Here is a 22,938-nt window from a genome sequence, read left to right as displayed (position 1 = left end):
CAATTGCCTTTACCTCTTTGGTAGCACGATGCAGAATATTATTATCCTGGAAAACTTCATGTCCCCTATCCATTTCTTTAAGGGTGAAAGATCTCAAGTTTAGACTCAAAGGGATGGCTGATGGGTTTTTAAACTGTGGCAACCTTGTATAGTTTTTCTTGGATCATTGAACACTTTTGAACCTGATTGAGCTGATTGTCATGGGTGTGGCAAATGGTAAATGGACTACATTTACATAGCACTTTTTCATCTGCATCAGATGCTCAAAGTGCTTTATAATTATGCCTCACATTCACCCATTCACACAAACACACTCACACCCCAATGTCAGGGTGCTGCCATGCAAGGCGCTCACTACACACTGGGAGCAACTTGGGGATTAAGGACCTTGCCCAACGGCCCTTAATTTTCTAGTCACACTGTAGTTTGAACTGCGGATCCTCTGGTCTCAAGACCACTAAACCATCACCTCCACCACGTTGCTCCCGGTGGTGTGTGTTTTTTTTTTATTTATTGTGGGGCCAGTGGTTGGTATGTTGGGGCCTGTGGTTGGTATGTTGGGATTGGATGTTCATGAATGTTCAAGATGTAGCATGCTTATTTTCTCAATGGTTGTTCTTGTACTTTTGAAGATGATGTGCTGGGGTTTTGTTTCTGAGTGGAAAAAAGATAAATACATGTTAAAAAAAAAAAGGATAGGACTTGAACAGCAAAATGTAGAGTGATTTAGTCCATGACACCCAACTTCTGTACACAATAGCTCAAAAATAACAAAGGCTGTCATCTTGATACTCATCAAATTAAAAAAAAACAAACAAACAACAACAAAAAATAATAAAAGACACGCACGATGAGGGTGAAATGGTTACTTGGTGGTGCACTTTGATGCACCAGATCAGTCATGAAAGCACTCAACTTCACTTAAGTAAAAGTCTCCCAACTGCTGGATGGTGAGTGTGTACTGCTTCTGATAATGGAAAATTAGCTGCCCACCTTCACGTCACGCAAATATCAGCTAACAAGCTAGCTACTGTAGGGAGAAACACGATGGACAAATTTGTGGACAAATATGGGATGAAATTTATAACACAATGAGAACGTAAAACCAGGATGAAAGAATGGATAGAATGTCTAGCTGGGAATAATGCCAAAACTTCATCTTTACTGTCAATTCCTGATATCATACTCAAAATATTGTTTGAATCATATTGAAACCCTTGCTACAAAACACTGTTTGTTTCAAGGTCCATATCTAAAGGAAGACATCTTAAATAAAATAAATGGAACTGCAATACATCACCAAATGTTTTGAAATGTTCCCATAATTTAAGCAACAATGACAAAAAAAATCATAGAAGTTGCATTATTTATGAAAATACAAGGCAGCTTAGGGTGCATTGCTTGTTTTAAAAATAAATGTCTAAACTAGGGATGCACCGATGCCGATACCAGTATCGGCCCGATCCCGTATGTATTTACTTGTACTTGTAATCATAAAACTGCTCCGATACTAGACACCCGATACCCCTTTACAGCAGCGTGATGTCAACCTTTTAATTGTGTTTGTATTGTGGGTCGATCGCAGCAGCTCATGGGCAGGCGGAGGTCGCAGTTCGATGGAACTGCCCACTTTGCCCACGAAGCGATTGATGCTGTGACCTTGTAAATGGTAAATGGACTGCATTTATATAGCGCTTTTCCTCACATTCACCCCGATGTCAGGGTGCTGCCATACAAGGCGCTCACTACACACTGGGGGCAATAGGGGATTAAAGACCTTGCCCAGTCAGGCGGGGATTTGAACCGTGGATCTTCTGGTCTCAAGCCCAACACCTTAACCACTTGACCATCACCTCCCCTTTTCATCTGTTTTCATCTGCAGAGCAGCTCAGAGTCTGAGTTGAGAACAGTTGTTGTCTCTCAAAGCGCAGTGACAGCAGGACACCTGCACTGAGCTTTACTAACATTTTTATGCTTTTTTTTTTTCTCTTTAAAACTCTGTGCTGCTCTGTGTGGGTCCTTGCTAAAAACAGCTGATCCGCATGCATGAACAAATGCTAACGCTTGTTTTTTCACCCAAATGCACCTAAAGTCTCTTTCTGAGAATGACATGACGTAAAAAAAAATGCTGAAAAATGTAAAAAAAAAAAAAAAAAAAAAAAATTCCCTACCTCTCATTCTGGTCGTGCTTTTTCCATAAATACGTTGTCAATTTTTCCTGCACAGACAGCCATCCAAGGGCGATTCCAGATGGAAGGGGTGGTGGGGGCATGCTTCCCCTCCACACCCCTAGATTAAAGGTCCACTTTTGAAGATAATTTTTCATACTACTAATACTATAATAAGAAAAATAGAAAAATGTTAGAAAGAATTTAATAGTTCCATTTATAAACAATGTAGATTATAAATTGTAAGTTTTACTGTTACAGTGCTGTCAACACTTAAATATGAGGTCAAGAAAGATTTCTTTTATTTTTTTTATAAAACAAGTATTTATGTTAATTGAAGTCAAGAAAGGGTGACTATAAAGTCAATATTAGAAAAACGGTTATTTTCATGTGGAGGTGGCGGGGTGTTGTCAGCAGCTGCTGAAAGTAACTAATGAAGTAACTAGTAATCTAACTTAGTTACTTTTAAAACTGAGTAATCAGTAAAGTAAGTTAGTTTTTCAAGGAGTAATCAGTAATTGGATTACTTTTTCAAAGTAACTGTGGCAACACTGGTGCTCACAGACATAAGTAAAGTTACTGATGGACAGTTTCAGTTCTGTTCCTGGTGTGGTGTATTTTGTACTGCTGAAGTCCACAGGTTACATTTCAGTGAGATGTCTGACAGTGTCATGTTTGTTAAGAAACACAGACTTAATGTTACAGGACAATTTGTTGTAGTCAAAAAGTGATGTTACATGATTTAAGTGAAATGTTTGTAAATAAAAACAAAGCTAATGATATCAGTAGCAGTTACACTCAAAAAGTAAGGAACGACTGATGAATAAAACATTTTGAAAGTCACCATAAAACTGTAATGGTATCATTAAGTATTCGTAACGGTACTCAGAATTGAAGAGTACCCAAATGTAAGTACCCGTACATGTACTCAGTCTGAAAAAGTGGTATCAGTACATCCCTAGTCAAAACCATTGTCAAACTGGTTTGAAATACATTTAAAATGGCTAAGTTTGGCTTCATTTGCCTGCTTACCAACTGAAAAAAAGATCATATGTGATGAAAACTTTAGTTTGACATTTAACATTGAAATAAAAAATGACAAAAATCTGATAAAATGTTGAGGATAAATGAAGAACTTATGAACTCATTCAAGTTCACAACAGCAAAATCTCATGCACTCAAAGAATAAGTTGAACTTCCGTCAAGAGACAATTCAGTATAAGCTACAAACATTACCGTGTGTGTGTGTGTATGTGTACAACAAGAAGCTAACTGCCTGCAAACTAGTAACTGTACTTACTTTTAGCGCTGCCTGACAAATGGTTCAAAAACAAGAAGCTGGTGTTACTCAGAATCTGCTAAAAGGAGCACACTGCCCTCTACTGGCTGAATAGGCATATCACAAAACAGTTTTGAAAACACTTGGATGTCATACTCAGACTATAAAGAAAGCTGTTAGTAAAACATTTTCAGAAGATCCTTTGCATGTGGGCGTATGTTTGGGGGGATACTACCTCTTTCTTTAAGTACATATGAGGTGTTCTGGATTTAAATCATCTGCTTTCACAGTGATTTTAAGTGCTTCATGTTGAAATGACAGAATAAAACAGACTCCAAGGCTATAGAAAACTGCAGACATAGTTTCAGTACCCGGACACTTACTACAAGGATCACTAATGATATTATCAAAGCACTTAAGAAGAAAACACAGCAACACATCATAAACTGGACGATACCTATAACTCACTGCTGGGCCAAATGATGAAACCCAAAAGGCAAAACAAAAGCAGACTGGAGTTATGTAACACATCTGTGGAAGTCTACAGGCGCCCCCTGCTGGTCAGTAAATCTGAAGCAAGGCAGTGACAGGCTTCACCTGAACTGTACCATCAACCCTGAATAGGACACATTTGAGAGTAAAGCTGCCGACAGAAAAACAGTCATGCAGGCTGTTGTAGCAACAGACTGCAGGTGCTGAAGTCTGGCACAGTCATTTTTCAATGCTAATAACATGGACAATAACATACTTCATTGAAAAATACAACAGATTTTTAGCATTTTAAGCAGCATTATATTACAAGTGTGCTCTGAGAGCACAATACTGACGACAAATGCTGCTTTGGTACAAGTGCTTGCGACATTCTGATAACATTTCAAGGACTCATGAAATTCATCCTAAATATGTGAGAAGGTGATTTCAGAATGCAGGCACTAACTTATGAAACTGGCAGTGTCTAGATTTGTTAATCAAAGGCCATAAATCTGGTAAAATGGGCCTAACTCAAATAATATGATAATAGGCGTATTACCAACCTATAACAAGTACTTGTACCAGGTTTCACAAAATTCCTCCGAAAAGTGTGAGAGGAGTTGATTTCAGAATGCAGGCACCCTTTTTGGGAGGGAGGGACAGACAGACATCACAACATAATCCCACTTCGGGGTATAAAAATGGGAAGCCTTTACTCTGATGGTTGCTTAAAAAGTTAACTTTTTATGAGGTTATAGATTACTTCCTCTCTGTAATATTACTTTTACCTAATTATAACTGGGTGACTATCTGCAGTGAAATAGTCCATCTCTCACTGTCCATCTTTCCTCCTCATTAAAAATAAAACTTTTGTCCTCGTTGCTGTGGCAAGAGGCAATATTCAGAGATTTGTAACTTTTGATGGTAAGCACTGCACTGTTGCTACACTCAGCGAGAGCTGGCAGAATTTTTCCATCAGACTCTTGTTGAAAACAATGGAACCACCAATTTACAGTCTGCCACTTACACAAATGAAAATATTTCTATTTGTAGTCTGGCATCTGTGACAAAATCAATTACTGCAGACGTCTTTGTGAAAACTGTATCACTGAAAACTTCAAGAATATGTAAAGAATACAAACATATCACAAAAAAGTAAATAATTTGTACACAGTTATAAAATGGCAATTGTAAATGTAATGCCTGTGTTTATGAAAAAAAAAAAATCCAACCCAAGTTACAACTTGTAATTTCCTACTTCATGATACTGTATATCACAAGCGCAGCAACACTTCACTGTCTTTAGGCACCTTGACAATTTTACAAATTTGATCCCCACACTGCCGAGTAATTCACCGTGCCAATGCGTCCGCTTTGTCCCGCTTGATGCTATGCTATATAAAATAATAATTTTGCAGCCGATGACGCATTTGCACTCAGAAGATGGCTGATGAAACCATTTTCTCATCACTCCCAGAATTACAGAAAAATTATTACAGCTGCAGGTTGTCTCCTGCATATCATGTGGTGGAGAACACATCTGGAATCTTGTCTCAAAGGTAATTATTTATAATATATATTATAATGGCTTGGTAAATATTCATTCCTTCTTATGAGTTAGTTAATGTATCTTTAAAGTTATGTTTATTATAGATGTAACATCTCGTCATAATTGTTCAGATGCTCTACGCGCAATGACAGGCATTGTTTTTGAACAGGATGCACAACGTTCACAACTAGTTCCCGCAAGTGGCATGAAATTCATGCGTGTCAGAAATTTTGAACATTTCAAAATTTTCTTTGCACAACTGGCATGCAGCCACACAGTTTAAAACAGTTTATGGTGGGTTTACTAATTGGCACAAAATATATCCCCAGTTATAGTGTCCCAACATCAAAAGCATGTCGTAGTGAGGTTGTGCAGCAGCGGAGGGCACTGTACCTGTGTGTGGTTGTAAAGCCATGGCTGCTCGCCTGTTCTGTGGCTGCTCGTGGAAGCTCGATGATGGAGGTCTGGACACCTTGTTCAGGGGCTCATACGCCCCTTTGGCTTGGCTGTCCTGGGCAGCCAGTGGGTGGCAGACAGTGTGGCTGAGCAGCAGAGGCGTTGGCATGGAAGTGGGAAAGAAGAAGTCTCTGTGCTCCTTGGAGAACTTCGGTGTCGTCGGGGCATCGGCAGCAGGCTGCTGGAGACAGTGAAGTGAGTGTGACTGACCAGCTGTAACTCTCATTTGTTTAAACAGATTGACTTCCCTGGAGAGCTCGTCATCGCCTCAACACAGACAAAAGAAAATCAGCCACAGTCGATACTGATGCACTTCCAAACAACACACATTACCAGTGTCAGACTTTGGTCTTCCCTTGACATCTCCATGATGCGTTCCCAACAAGCGTCGACTGTTGTGCTGGACTCACTACACAGCTCCACACCACACTATATCCCTATGTGCCACTTTTCCTGGGTGTCCTTTTGAGGACCACTTATATAAACACAAGAGCTGCACAAACAACCTGTGACAACAGCCGTCCTGCTCCCACAGTCGCTGTCATGGCAACACAGAGGAGCGCAGAATGAATATACCTTCTCTAGATTTCATTCTGAGGCAGATGAAAAGTTGAGCAAGTCATTCTAAGCCGCTTTGTCCAACTCTTCAGGAGCAAGTACTGTGTAAGAAGCTACCGTTAAGAAAAAAAGTGAATCATTTTAACATCCCATACACTGAAACTAATTCTCAGCAACAAACATCAAGATAACCTCCTGCCATAAAAAAAAAGTAAGTCATTTGAGTTATTCAAGTTTTAGACATGGCAGCAGAGTGCACATGCCAGATTCACTGTTACACAAACATATACACACACACACACACACAGACATATACATACATACATATATATATATCCATATATATATATACATACATACATACATACATACACACACACAAAGTTGTGATATTCAGTTAAATATATCATATAGCAGATGAACACACTGATATTTGAGAAGTGAAATGAAGTTTCTAGTATTTACAGAAAGTGTGCAATAATTATTTAACAAAATTGGGCAGGCATAAATTTGGGCACCCTTGTCATTTTATTGATTTGAATACATTTAGCACTAATTATTGGAAGACAAAATTGGTTTGGTAAGCTCACTGAACCTTAACCCTCCTTACACAGGTGAATCCAATCATGAGAAAGGGGATTTAAGGTGGCCATTTGCAAATGTTTCTCCTCTTTGCATCTCTTCTAATGAGTGGCAACATGGGAGACTCTAAACAACTCTCAAATGACCTGAAAACAAAGATTGTTCAACATCATGGTTTAGGGGAAGGATACAAAAAGCTATCTCAGAGATTTTACCTGTCAGTTTCCACTGTGAGGAATATAGTGAGGAAATGGAAGACTGCAGGCACAGTACTAGTTAAGGCCCAAAGTGGCAGGCCAAGAAAAATCTCAGATAAGATGAAGTGAAAGATGGTAAGAACAGTCATAGTCAACCCATAGACTTGCTCCAAAGACGTACAACATGATCTTGCTGCAGATAGTGTCTCTGTGCATTGTTCAACTATACAGTGCACTTTGCACAAGGAGATGCTGTATGATGCTGCAATGCAGAGGAAGCCTTTTCTGTGTACATGCCACAAACAGAGTCGCTAAAGCACATTTGGACAAGCCAGCTTTATTTAAGGTGCTGTGGACTGATGAAACTAAATTTGAGTTATTTGGACATGACAAGGGGCAGTATGCATGGCTGAAAAAGAACCCAGAATTCCAAGAAAAACACTTGATACCTACAGTAAAATTTGGAGGTGGTTCCATCATGCTGTGTGGCTGTGTGGCCAGTGCAGGTACTGGGAACCTTGTTAAAGTTGAGGATCACATGGATTCCAGTCAATATCAGAAGATTCTTGAGAACAATGCTCATGAATCAGTGACAAAGTTGAAGTTGCACCGGGGCTGGATCTTTCAACAAGACAACAGCCCTAAACACTGCTCAAAATCTACTAAGGCATTCATGCAGAGGAACAAATACAACATTCTGGAATGGCCATCTCAGTCCCCAGACCTGAATATCATTGAAAATCTGTGGTGTGATTTTAAGCGGGCCGCCCATGCTCGGAAACCAACAAACCTGAGATGTTTTGTAAAGAAAAATGGTCCAAAATACCTTCAACCAAAATCCAGACTCTCACTGGAAGCTATAGGAAGTGTTTAGAGGCTGTTATTTCTGCATAAGGAGGATCTACTAAATATTGATGTATTTTTTCTGTTGGGGTGCCCAAATTTATGCATCTGCCTAATTTTGTTTAAAGAATTATTGCACACTTTCTGTAAATCCTAGAAACTTCATTTCACTTCTCATATATCACTGTGTTTGTCTGTTATATGATATATTTAACTGAAATTGCTGATCCAAACAACCAATGATTTATAAAGGAAAATCATGAAAATCATCAGGGGTGCCCAAGCTTTTACATACAAGTGTGTGTGTGTGTGTGTGTGTGTGTGTGTGTGTGTGTGTGTGTGTGTGTGTGTGTGTGTGTGTGTGTGTGTAAAATGGACAAAACTACCCAAAAACAGATGAACCAAGCTTGTGGCATCATATCCAAGAAAACTTGAGGCTGTAATTTCTGCCAAAGGTGCATCAACAAAGTATTGAGCAAAGGCTGTGAATACGTACGTATATGTGATTTCTTAATTTTTTTTTAATAACTTTGCAAAAATAAAAAAAAAATCTTGTGTCATTATGGGGTGTTGTGAGTAGAATTTTGAGGGATAAAAAAATGAATTTACTACATTTCAGAATAAGGCTGTAACATAACAAAATGTGGAAAAAGTGAAGCATTGTGAATATTTCTGGATGCACTGTAGCTTTTATATGGACATGAATGTCATACAGCGATATGACATTTCTGTCATATCGCACAGCCTTACTGATGCAGTGGTGAACAAAAAGGTGAGCAGAGGCAGTGACAATGTGCTACAACACAGTAGCAAAAACCTGAAGATGTTCCCTGGGGTGGTCGCCAAGTGGTTAAGTGTGCTTATTTCACGGTCAAGGGCACCCCTGCCAATTCTCCATGTAATGTGAAATTGTGTCAAAGGGCATACGGTGTACAATTTGTGCCAAACCAAGATACAGATGCACCTTGAATCTGCTGTAGCGACCCTGAGTGAAACGAAGGAGAACCCGAAGGGACTTACAGTACAGTACAATATGGATCTGCATGTTGATTTGGCACGATTTACATCAGATGCCCTTTCTGACGCAACTCCACATTCCACAGAGAAAGAACAGGGGTGGTGCACTAACTGCTTGGCCACCCTGCTGCCCTGCATAGCACTGAATCTAACTGTTCCACAATAAAAAGTATTGTTGCTGAATTGTATCGCATCGTTTTTATAAGGGAGAGATGCACATAACAGCACTTTAGAGTTAGTGTGTAGTGGCAGAAAAAAAAATATCACTCACAGCACCTTTAAAATACATTCACAAATAAAGAATTTTCATAATAAGAATATTTAATACAATTTCTGATCATGTAATGAAATTTCTTTCATGTAGTGACAAAGAAAAAATTTAATAAAATGTTTGTAAGAAAAAGTTAACTGAGTATTAGTATCTTTTATAGCAGGTTATTAGATTGAAATCTCGCGATATCCTTGATCTGGATTGGCTTGCATCACTTGAGATCATGCCAGATTGTTCTCACCAACATTGTAATTAAAAGCTTAACTCTAATTTCTCCTCTTGGATAACCCCCCCCAACTGAATAAAAAACAAAACAAAAAACTCAATTTACAAATTTTCAGCTAGGGGCCAGCTGGCTCCAACTGGAAAGATTTAGTGGCCCTTCAGACTTGTTTTTAATGAAGTTTTTTTTTTTTTTTTTTAATTCAAGATAAAATGTTTTTCAATAACTTTGGGCATTTTGTTAAATATTCTGATATATAAAAAAATGGTTCATTTGTATTTATTTATTGAGGAACATGTTTTAAATCCTGTGCCTAAAATTTAGAGGTCTCAATAATTCTGACCAGTACTGTACACAACTATGAGGGGAAAACAAAAAACAAAAAAACAAACAAACAAAAAAAAAACATATGATTTCATGCATGTGGCGACATGACAGAATAAGTAAATGTGGCTCCATGTTCAAAACTGCACACAGAAAATGTAGTAAATTTGATTTTGAAGTGTGTCATTGTTTCAAGATGATTTCAAAAAGGAAGGCTGGGAGCAGGACTTTCATCATATATATGAAAACGAGCTGGCTTCAAACAAACAGTGTTTGAGCACAGGATAATTTCACATGCAATAAAACCTCTCAATCCACCTTTTTACTTGGAGGAAAATTGAGCAGTGAATCAGAAGCTCCCAAGAGGATTCCCAAACAGAGTATGCAGGACCCAGACAGAGTACCCTTCCTAATCCTCAGACAGCTACACATCCCTCAGCCCAATACAGAGCAGCACAGCTGCTACAAGCATGTGTGAGCTCCAAGGCAAGGTTCGATGATTCACATCATCAATTAAACATCACTTACAAAGACAGCAAGTCAGCTGCACCCTGTGTATTATCGAAATGACGCGCCTAAAGCTGCACTGACACTTGCATGACTTTGATGCATGCACGTCGTCGTGATGATCCCACCCGCTGCACAACGTGCTTTGTTCCACCACCTGCCTCGTGCTGGACGCTGCATATATAAAATAATTATTTCGTAGTGGATTAATCATTTTCTCTGCAAGTTGTCTGTTAAAAATCGCTTCCTGAATCACACAGGGCCGCTCCTGCAGTGCTGTTCGCGCGCACGCTGAATGAGCTGGAGAAAAAATTTGGAGCCGTCTAAAAAGGTCATCATATGTCATGTTTACATTTACCTACCATCCCTGGTTCTCAAGACAAGGCACCTAAGTGGCTCTACTCTACTCTTTTCTACTCTCCTATTTTACTCTTCCATTTTAGATATACCTTTGTATACTGGCATAGTTCCACCTTAGAATTGGAATATAATATATAAGATACACCTTACTGAACTTTCATGGCTTGGTAAAACAGTTGCATGTTCTTTCCTCCTTGTAAGCAGCTGTAAAAGTATGTTTATGACAGATTTATGACGCAACCACTTGCTCTGTTCACTTCTTTACTCCACTCAACGAGCTGCACTTCCTGTTGACGAGCAGATTGCGCCACTTAGCACGACATTTATGTGTGAAGGATTTTTTTTTGAACGTTTCAAAATTCTCTTTGCGTAAGTGCGCGCACCGGTGCCCCTCTCACGTTCAGTCTACACCCGTTAAAGACTAGTTTACTCTCCTGCATGACATAGGTCGTGCAAGTGCATGAATCAAAGTCCTGCAAGTGTCAGTTTATCTTAAGAAAATTGCAGCACATAACATGCAACCAGGCTGTAGTCTTCCACAAGTCCACACTGTGGTCAGAGCCAGATGCTGCAAGCCAAACAGATGTCTGAATTGATAGATGCTTCTTTGCAATTATTGACGTTGAATTTTAAATCAAATTAAAGCTGTTACAGATGTGTGTGTGTGACTTTGGTTCCCTTTACATCACCTGACACACTGCCAAACAAATTGTTTTAATTAAACTGGCTGCTGACAAGAAGAGACACCGGATCTTACTTTATGGAGGAAATGTTCATATACTTTAAGTAAACTCAACATTCTACAGAGGACAAGCCCACAAATATAAAGGAGATGATACTGCAGTGATGCAAAGAGCAATCAGATGTTACTGCACTTCCACTGCAGGGACAAGATCCTGAGTACTATCCAGCTTCCAGGGACTAGCATCACATCAAGATTACTAGATCCTATTTCCATTCCTTCAATACTTAAGAAAGATAACAAAACAAACACAGTTTTCATGTACACCCCCTGGCAAAAATTATGGAATCACCGGCCTCGGAGGATGTTCATTCAGTTGTTTAATTTTAAAGAAAAAAAAAAGCAGATCACAGACATGACAAAAAACTAAAGTCATTTCAAATGGCAACTTTCTGGCTTTAAGAAACACTATAAGAAATCAGGAAAAAAAATTGTGGCAGTCAGTAACGGTTACTTTTTTAGACCAAGCAGAGGGAAAAAAATATGGACTCACTCAATTTTGAGGAAAAAATTATGGTATCATGAAAAACAAAAGAACGCTCAAACACATCACTAGTATTTTGTTGCACCACCTCTGGCTTTTATAACAGCTTGCAGTCTCTGAGGCATGGACTTGAGTGACAAACAGTACTCTTTATCAATCTGGCTCCAACTTTCTCTGATTGCTGTTGCCAGATCAGCTTTGCAGGTTGGAGCCTTGTCATGGACCATTTTCTTCAACTTCCACCAAAGATTTTCAATTGGATTAAGATATGGACTATTTGCAGGCCATGACATTGACCCTATGTGTCTTTTTGCAAGGAATGTTTTCACAGTTTTTGCTCTATGGCAAAATGCATTATCATCTTGAAAAATGATTTCATCATCCCCAAACATCCTTTCAATTGATGGGATAAGAAAAGTGTCCAAAATATCAACGTAAACTTGTGCATTTATTGATGATGTAATGACAGCCATCTCCCCAGTGCCTTTACCTGACATGCAGCCCCATATCATCAATGACTGTGGAAATTTACATGTTCTCTTCAGGCAGTCATCTTTATAAATCTCATTGGAACGGCACCAAACAAAAGTTCCAGCATCATCACCTTGCCCAATGCAGATTCGAGATTCATCACTGAATATGACTTTTATCCAGTCATCCACAGTCCACGATTGCTTTTCCTTAGCCCATTGTAACCTTGTTTTTTTTTCTGTTTAGGTGTTGATGATGGCTTTCATTTAGCTTTTCTGTATGTAAATCCCATTTCCTTTAGGCGGTTTCTTACAGTTCGGTCACAGACGTTGACTCCAGTTTCCTCCCATTCGTTCCTCATTTGTTTTGGTGTGCATTTTTGATTTCTGAGACATATTGCTTTAAGTTTTCTGTCTTGACGCTTTGATGTCTTCCTTGGTCTACCAGTATGTTTGCCTTTAACAACCTTCCCATGTTTGTATTTGGTCCAGAGTTTAGACACAACTGACTGTGAACAACCAACATCTTTTGCAACATTGCGTGATGATTTACCCTCTTTTAAGAGTTTGGTAATCCTCTCCTTTGTTTCAACTGACATCTCTTGTGTTGGACCTATGATTCATGTCAGTCCACTTGGTGCAACAGCTCTCCAAGGTGTGATCACTCCTTTTTACGAGGTCTCTTAGATAATAAACCGACCCTTTTATTTTTTTTTAACTATATGGATTTGAATGACTTGCGATTACACCAATCATGCTTGAACCCTCGTGCGCATGCGTGAGTTTTTTCATGCGTGTCGGTGACGTCATTTCCCTATAGGCAGGCCTTGAGTGAGATGTGGTCCCGCCCTCTCGGCTGAATTCCTTTGTTTCACACGCTGCTCGAGACGGCGCGCGTTGCTTTATCAAAATTTTTTCTGGACCTGTGAGGAATATCCGAGTGGACACTATTCGAGAAATTAAGCTGGTTTTCGGTAAAAAGTTTAACGGCTGATGAGAGATTATGGGGTGTTTCTGTCGGTGTAAGGACTTCCCACGGAGCGGGACGTCCTGCAGCGCTTCCAGGCGCCGTCGTCGGCCTGTTTTGAGCTGAAAACATCCTAATTTAAGGCTTAATTCACCCAGGACGTCGTGAGAGAACAGAGAAGATTCAGAAGAGGCCGGCATGAGGACTTTATGCGGACATTCCTCTGTTTAAGGACATTTTTTAATGAAAGACGTGTGCGCAAATTCGCCGAGTCGTTTCCGTGACGACTCGGCAAATCTGTGTGCGCCGCGACAGGAAAAACACCTCCGTGTTGAAAACCATTTGTAAAATTCAGGCGGCTTTTGATGGCTTTCAACAAGTGAGTAACTGAGAAATTGTTTAACAGCTTGGGCATGTTCCAGCTTGCCCGTTAAGGTTTCCAACTGAGGTGTTTTTCCTGTCGCAACCCCCCGCGGTCGGGTCCGGCCCGACATGCGACTCTGCCCGCACGTTCTTTCATTACAAAATGTCCGTTAACAATTGAATGTACGAATAAACTCCTCATGCTGACTTCTTCTGAAAGTTCTCTTTCTCTGACGACTTACTGGGTCAACAGAGCCTGAAATGTGGAAGTTTTCAACTTGAAACGGCGAGACGCTGCCGCCTCGAAGCGCAGATCGCCGTCAGGCGCCATGGGCCGTCCTTACGGCGACACTACCAGACCAAAATCTCTCATCAGCCGTTAAAATTTTACCGAAAACAAGCTCAATTTATCGAATGGTGTCCACTCAGTTGTGCCTTACATACAGTTTTGAAAAACGTTTGATCAAACAAAGCAGCAGTCTCTGAGCCATTCCTAAACAATAAAAAAAAAAAAAAAATCGACGAGAGGGTGGGCCACTCCTCACTCAAAGACTGCCCACAGGCGAATGACGTAACCGACAGGCGTGAATAAACTCTCGCATGCCCACGAGGGTTCAAGCACGTCTGATGTAATCACACGTGATTGAAATCCATATGGTTTTTGAAAAAAATAATAAGGTCGGATACTTTTCTAATACACCTCGTAGATGCAGAATAATGAGAAGATCTGATTTGATGCAGGTGTTAGTTTTGGGGATGAAAATTTACAGAGTGATTCCATAATTTATTCCTCAGAATTGAGTGAGTCCATTTTTTTTCCCCTCTGCTTGGTCTAAAAAAGTAACCGTTACTAACTGCCACAATTTTTTTCCTGATTTCTTATAGTGTTTCTTAAAGCCAGAAAGTTGCCATTTGAAATGACTTTAGTTTTGTGTCATGTCTGTGATGTGCTTTTTTTCTACAAAATTAAACAACTGAATGAACATCCTCCGAGGCCGGTGAGTCCATAATTATTGCCAGGGGTTGTAGATGTGAAGAAAAAGAAAACAAAGATGATGAAGAAGAACCTTTGGATATACAGTTGTGTTCAAAATAATAGCAGTGCGTTTAAAAAAGTGAGTAAAGCTCAAAATCCTTAAAACAGCTTTTATTTCCAGACAAGAAAATGCATTGGGAACACTGCATTCTATTCTGAATCAAAATATGAACATGAAATTCTCAAATTTATTATTTCACAGAAAGTGAAGAAAAAGAATATTAGGATGTTCAAAAAAAATAGTGTCTGCATTTTTCTTTGTGTGACCCGTATTTAAGGAAAAAAGCAGCAAATGCTGTTCATGCTAGTTGTAGTGAATTTCTCTCTAAAAATCTTAGAAAAAATTGGTCATTTCAGACATTGTTCAGATGAACAGTGCACTTTGATTATAAACTTGATTGGAGAGGGGAAAACATAAAGTGCAAGAAATGATAGGCTGCTCAGCTAAAATTATCTTAAATGCTTTAAAATGGCAAACAAAACCATAAAGATGTGGAAGAAAATGGAAAACCGCCATTTAAATGGATCGAAGACCAGCCAGAATGGCAAATACTCAACCAATAATCAGCTCCAGGGTGATCAAAGAAGGCATAAAGTTAGCTGTGAGTACTTTAACAATTATAAGATGCATATGTAAAGCCAAACTATGGACAAGAAGCCCCCCGCAAAGTCCAATTGTTGAAATCTGCCAAACAACACATTGACTGGTCTAAAAAGAAATGGAGCAACATTTGTGGACTGATGAGAGCAAGACTGTTCTTTTTGGGTCTAGGGGTCACAGACAGTTTGTCAGAGTACACTGTGAAGACAGTGAAGCAAGGTGGCACAAGCATCACGATATGGGGATGTTTCTCATACTATGGTGTCGGGCCTATTTATCACATACCAGGGATCATGGATCAGTCTGAATACATCACAAAATCTCAAATTGAGCAGTGGAACAAAACATCTTACTGTGAAATATGTGGCTTTATATTTCTTGTCATTTGATGTACAGTAATGTTCAGAATAATAGTAGTGCTATGTAACTAAAAACATTAATCCAGGTTTTGAGTATATTTCTTATTGTTACATGGGAAACAAGGTATCAGTAGATTCAGTAGATTCTCACAAATCCAACAAGACCAAGCATTCATGATATGCACACTCTTAAGGCTATGAAATTGGGCTATTAGTAAAAAACAAAGTACAAAAGGGGGTGTTCACAATAATAGTAGCATCTGCTGTTGACGCTACAAACTCAAAACTATTATGTTCAAACTGCTTTTTTAGCAATCCTGTGAATCACTAAACTAATATTTAGATGTATAACCACAGTTTTTCATGATTTCTTCACATCTGCAAGGCATTAATTTTGTTGGTTTGGAACCAAGATTTTGCTTGGTTACTAGTGTGCTTGGGGTCATTGTCTTGTTGAAACACCCATTTCAAGGGCATGTCCTCTTCACCATAAGGCAACATGACCTCTTCAAGTATTCTGACATATCCAAACTGATCCATGATACCTGGTATGCGATATATAGGCCCAACACCATAGTAGGAGAAACATGCCCATATCATGATGCTTGCACCACCATGCTTCACTGTCTTCACTGTGAACTGTGGCTTGAATTCAGAGTTTGGGGTCGTCTCACAAACTGTCTGCAGTCTTTGGACCCAAAAGAACAGTTTTACTCTCATCAGTCCACAAAATATTCCTCCATTTCTCTTTAGGCCAGTTGACGTGTTCTTTGGCAAATTGTAACTTCTTCTGCACATGTCTTTTATTTAACAAAGGGACTTTGCGGGGGATTCTTGCAAATAAATTAGCTTCACACAGGTGTCTTCTAACTGCCACAGCACTTACAGGTAACTTCAGACTGTCTTTGATCATCCTGGAGCTGATCAATGGGTGAGCCTTTGCCATTCTGGTTATTCTTCTATCCATTTTGATGGTTGTTTCAATTTTGTTCCACGCGTCTCTGTTTTTTTTTTTGCCCATTTTAAAGCACTGGAGATCACTGTAGATGAACAGCCTATAATGTTTTGCACCTGCGTATAAGTTTTCCCCTCTCCAATCAACTTTTTAATCAAACTACGCTGTTCTTCTGAACAATGTCTTGAACGTCCCATTATCCTCAGGCTTTCAAAGAGAAAAGCATGTTCAACAGGTGCTGGCTTCATCCTTACATAGGGGACACCTGATTCACACCTGTTTGTTCAACAAAATTGACAAACTCACTGACTGAATGCCACACTACTATTATTGTGAACACCCCCTTTTCTACTTTTTTACTACGCCTGTGTGAAGCTAATTTATTTGCAAGAATCCCCTGCAAAGTCCCTTTGTTAAATAAAAGATGTGCAGAAGAGGTTACAATCTGCCCAAGAACACATCAACAGGCCTAAAGAGAAATGGAGGAATATTTTGTGGACTGATGAGAGTAAAATTGTTCTTTTTGGGTGCAAGGGCCGCAGACAGTTTGTGAGACGACCCCCAAACTCTGAATTCAAGCCACAGTTCACAGTGAAGACAGTGAAGCACGGTGGTGCAAGCATCATGAAATGGGCATGTTTCTCCTACTATGGTGTTGGGCCTATATATCGCATACCAGGTATCATGAATCAGTTTGGATTGGATATGTTAAAATATTTGAAGAGGTCATGTTGCCTTATGCTGAAGAGGAAATGCCCTTGAAATGGGTGTTTCAACAATACAATGACCCCAAGCACACTAGTAAACAAGCAAAATCTTGGTTCCAAACCAACAAAATTAATGCCTCGCAGATGTGAAGAAATCATGAAAAACTGTGGTTATACAACTAAATACTAGTTTAGTGATTCACAGGATTGCTAAAAGAACATAATAGTTTTGAGTTTGTAGTGTCAACAGCAGATGCTACTATTATTGTGAACACCCACTTTTCGACTTTGTTTTACTAATAGCCCAATTTCATAGCCTTAAGAGTGTGCATATCATGAATGTTTGGTCTTGTTAGATTTGTGAGAATCTACTGGTACCTTGTTTCCCATGTAACAATAAGAAATATACTCAAAACCTGGATTAATCTTTTTAGTCACATAGCACTACTATTATTCTGAACACTACTGTATAGGTCAAACAATGTGTAAAAGGTTAAAAAGATGTCAATATTGGAAAGACACTGTTTGCTGCCGTTAGTGTTAATTTTGTCGCCAATTTTTCAATTTAGTCTTAGTCTTGTGTCAAAGTTCATTCTTAGTCTTAGTCACATTTAGTCATTCACACATCATTTTTGTTAGTCATATTTTAGTCGACTAAAAGTCTCATCATTTTAGTCTAGTTTTAGTCAAACAAGAACTCAAGGTATTGTAGTCGAGTTTTAGTCAAAACATTTTAGTCTTTTTCAATTTATTTCAGAGATAACTTTTGTTTATTCATTCTAGTTGACTTTTGTTCCACAGCTGAAATATTAATTAAATGTCTGGAATAACAAGCATCTTAAATGAACTGAATGAATGAATCTTTAATGCAACTTTGCTAAAAGTGTCTTGTTTGTTGATTTAATACACATTTACAAATAATGCCCTTGTTCTGATGTTTTCTATATATTAGAAACACCAGCAAAATAAAATAAAATAAAAACTGGCATTAAATAATATGACTCTTATAGCTAGACTAATAAGCAGATTCAGAGGGATATAAATGTAAAATGTTACTTTGGCCCCGGCCTCCCCTACAATACTTGCGCCTGGAGCGCTGCAGCACGGCTGTGGTCAGACTGGAGCACTGACACTTTGACACCGGGATAAGTTCTCCCTGACATAACGGAGGACATCTCATTTTGGGGAAAAACAGCTTTGGTCGGTTGTAGTATGCTGCCTGTTTTACAACGCTTGGAAAGAGGTAGCATTTGATTTTAAATGGTGATTCAAAGCATATTATCATTATCATTATTATTTTCATAAGGGACAGTAACTTTAGTTTATGAACCAGAGAAGCGGGAGATATTAATGTTCCAGTCCACAGAAGAGATCTGTGTAGTTGGCTGCACCACAAAAAAGGCACATTAATGACAAATGAATACAAACTGTCCATTTGAAGCAGTGGACGATTCTCGAAGAATCGTGCAGCGAGAGGATACTTAACGTAGCCGACAGTGCAGTAGAAGAACTGCTGGCACAAACACATGACAGCTGGATTGGATGTTGCGTTTCTTCTTGTGTAGTAGACGAAAACGAGCAAGGAGATTTTGTTTACTTTTTTATTTCTTGCAAAACATTTTCGTCTTGTTTTTATTCATCAACAATACCACACATTTACACAGTTTTAGTTAGTGCTTTTAGAACATTGGAGCCGTCTCGTCATCGTCTCGGGACAAAGGGTTGTTGATGAACATATTTAGTCTTGTTTCCTCTGACGAAATTAACACTCGCTGCTGTCCTTAAAAGTTACAGAAGCTTTAAAATGTAGGTGACATGATATGTAATGGGTCTTTTTTGAGTATTTAAGACTAAAATTAAACAACAGTTTGAAATGAATGCTTTCCTGGTGTGGGGTTACTGAAGAGACAAATATTTTTGATCTGCACATCACTAAAATCTTCCGGGCGAGTCACGACATTGGAGAAGAAGGAGAAAGTGGCATCAGCACGAGAACAATTTACAGAACAGCCCCATTTGTTTGGTTAGCAATTGGACTTATTTCTGTGTTTAAGTGCTTCATTTCTGGAGTTATGCTGGCTGGATGAGTTTGCTGTAAGTTTTTATTAAAACACTATTGCAGGTGGAGTCCGCTGGTTTCAGTTTCTTAAAGATCACGTGAGTTGGAATGAGTGAATCGTGGGGACACTATTGTGGACCAGCTGCAGTTTTCCCCCCCACACTCTGAACACTGCATCTTAAACAATGATGCAGAAAATATATGGATTTTTATAGGTTACTGACAGCCCCGATTTCACTGAGTGGTTCGCGTTGGTGCTGCACAATATTATATGCGCCAGAACGGTTTAAGTCTGGCCAGCAAAACCCTTTTGATTGGCAGGTGGAACACCTATATTGACGAGCACGCGTGCACAGTGTTGTGCATCATCTCCACTCCACACGGAGGCAAAACTGACTACGAGGGCTGTCCATAAAGTATAGGTCCTTTTTATTTTTTTCAAAAACTATATGGATTTCATTCATATGTTTTTACGTCAGACATGCTTGAACCCTCGTGCGCATGCGTGAGTTTTTCCACAACTGTCGGTGATGTAATTCGCCTGTGAGCACTCCTTGTGGGAGGAGTCGTCCAGCCCCTCGTCGGAATTCCTTTGTCTGAGAAGTTGCTGAGAGACTGGCGCTTTGTTTGATCAAAATTTTTTCTAAACCTGTGAGACACATCGAAGTGGACACGGTTCGAAAAATTAAGCTGGTTTTCGGTGAAAATTTTAACGGCTGATGAGAGATTTTGAGGTGATACTGTCGCTTTAAGGACTTCCCACAGTGCAAGACGTCGTGCAGCACTCTCAGGCGCCGTCGTCAGCCTGTTTCAAGCTGAAAACCTCCACATTTCAGGCTCTATTGATCCAGGACGTCGTGAGAGAACAGAGAAGTTTCAGAAGAAGTCGGTTTCAGCATTTTATCTGGATATTCCACTGTTAAAGGAGATTTTTTTAATGAAAGACGTGCGGAAGATTGCAGCGTCGGCTCGCAGCCACTGCGACACTCCGCCACAGGAAAAACACCTCCATTGGAAGCCTTAAGGACAAGTTGGAACATGCCCAACTGTTAAACAATTTCTCATATACTCACTCCATCAAAAGCCGCCTGGATTTTACAAATGGTTATCAACACGGAGGTGTTTTTCCTGTGCCGCCGCACCGCGCCGGCTGCGTCCCGACGCGCGGACCCGCCCGCACGTCTTTCATTAAAAAAAATCTCCTTTAACAGTGGAATATCCGGATAAAATGCTGAAACCGACTTCTTCTGAAACTTCTCTGTTCTCTCACGACGTCCTGGATCAATAGAGCCTGAAATGTGGAGGTTTTCAGCTTGAAACAGGCTGACGACGGCGCCTGGGAGTGCTGCACGACGTCTCGCTCCATGGGAAGTCCTTAAAGCGACAGTATCACCTCAAAATCTCTCATCAGGCGTTAAAATTTTCACCGAAAACCAGCTTAATTTTTTGAACCGTGTCCACTTCGATGTGTCTCACAGGTTTAGAAAAAATTTTGATCAAACAAAGCGCCAGTCTCTCAGCAACTTCTCAGACAAAGGAATTCCGACGAGGGGCTGGACGACTCCTCCCACAAGGAGTGCTCACAGGCGAATGACGCCACCGACAGGCGTGGAAAAACTCACGCATGCGCACGGGGGTTCAAGCATGTCTGACGTAAAAACATATGAATGAAATCCATATAGTTTTTGAAAAAAATAAAAAGGACCTATACTTTATGGACAGCCCTCGGATTTTTATATTATATTATTTGAATTTATTTTTTGTGGATCGTGGTATAATTTCATTGCATGCAGCAGATGAGGTGCTGTGAGTCTTTCAACTTGCAGCGCAGAGAGACTCGCGGTGGAAGAAGAGGACGCTCCATTCACAGCAAAGATCGAACCATCAGCCACAGACGCAATCAACAGATTACACCTATGGCAGCGCTGTAACCTGGCACCAAACTGCTGGTGTGACAAAGGGGCTTTTCTTCAGCCAGGATAAGAAATTCAATTATTTTAAGGTGTCATTTTTCAAAATCAGGCTTTATGTGGATACTTTTCATCAGTCTGTGAAGATGATCTCACTGAAATGTGGTAAGTAAGACTATTATTTACACCTCGTGTGAATGGTTTTAAGATGGGAGGCAATGTCGGGAGCTCTGGCACGAGGAATACATTTAATGTCAGCCGGCATCTGTAACCAAGGCCAATATCTTCACTGCTGTCAGACTGGAGGTCTTCCTCCAAGGTTTCGTCTCCCTCAATATTGTCTAAATAAGGCTCAAAAACCATAAAGCTGTATCCCCCACAGCTTCTTCAGAAAAAAGCGCTACATACTCGAAAAAAAAAAAAAAATCGTATGAAAACAGCTCGACCTCCGCTGTGCTTACAATTGATTTGGGCATGAATCAGCAGGTCCTGTTCTCCTGATGACGTGGCAACAATCTGGCCGCAGTTGAGGGCTGAAATAGAGTGCAGGCTTCAGACAGCTGTTGTTTATCCTTCACCTGTGCAGGATTTTTTTTTAAATATCAACATTTCATCATTTTTAGTGATTATTTGTGCACATTTTTTGGTGTCACCTACACTTTAATCAAGTGAGGCAAAGACCTGCCGTCATGCACTGGAGTATTTCCTCTACCTAACCATGCAACACAATGTAAACTTTCCTGTATTAGTCAATGTTTTTGAATTGATTACATCTTCTCAGGCTCACTGGATGAATTTATCCATGTTTTTTTAATTTTCAACATCATGCCCTCATACCAGACTCCATTCAATATTTTAATCAATGCTAAATTTGACTGATTTTGTGCAAATGACAGCATCTCATAAAGCCTCACTTGGTACATATATAAAACCAATGTAGGCAGCATCACGATTTGGTGAACATCCCATCCACGAAATCTTACATTAATTCATATAAAATATCAACTGTTATAATTACCTTTGTCATGTTTTCTCCTGGTGCTGGTGGCAGTAAACTGCACAAATCCCACTTTTAGAAATAAATTAGTCACTGATGCAAGTAGAGCTGAAATATGAATCACTGGTGTAATGTTACATTTAACAGCAGCAACAGACATGGGGACAGAAAGTAAACACAACACCGCCGTTTGCTCCCACTGCCTTCTTGAGAAGTCGCACCAGGATGCTCGCACTTCAAGTGCACCATGACAATTTAGCCAGCGTATGCTGACAGCTCCGTTTCCACTGAGCGGTCTGGCATGGTGTGGTACAGGTTGGAATGGCTATGGCTAGCTTGGCTTGCATTTCCACCACTAGCAGAACCCTTTTCTCTGGTAGGCGGAGCACGTAGATGTTGACATGGACATCACTGAGAGCGCGTACGCTGTTGCGCGGCCTCGCCCCTCCACACGGAGATGAAACAGTAATTTAACATTTATTT

The 22,938-nt window shown here is 39.8% G+C and overlaps 1 protein-coding gene across 5 annotated transcripts in view; it reads right to left on the bottom strand.

The window, feature by feature from the left end:
- cabin1 (calcineurin binding protein 1) overlaps nucleotides 1-22,938 on the bottom strand; it is a 195,300-nt gene that overhangs the window by 19,996 nt on the left and 152,366 nt on the right. For all 5 annotated transcript variants that reach the window (XM_034169832.1, XM_034169831.1, XM_034169834.1 and 2 more), the window contains one exon: nucleotides 5,861-6,101. In XM_034169832.1, the coding sequence (XP_034025723.1) occupies nucleotides 5,861-6,101 (241 nt within the window). The remainder of the gene's footprint in view (nucleotides 1-5,860; nucleotides 6,102-22,938) is intronic.

Source organism: Thalassophryne amazonica, chromosome 5, assembly GCF_902500255.1.
Source record: "Thalassophryne amazonica chromosome 5, fThaAma1.1, whole genome shotgun sequence".
Lineage (NCBI taxonomy): Eukaryota > Metazoa > Chordata > Actinopteri > Batrachoidiformes > Batrachoididae > Thalassophryne > Thalassophryne amazonica.
The sequence above is the reverse complement of the archived record's forward strand: the minus strand, read 5'-3'. Positions and strand labels throughout refer to the sequence as shown.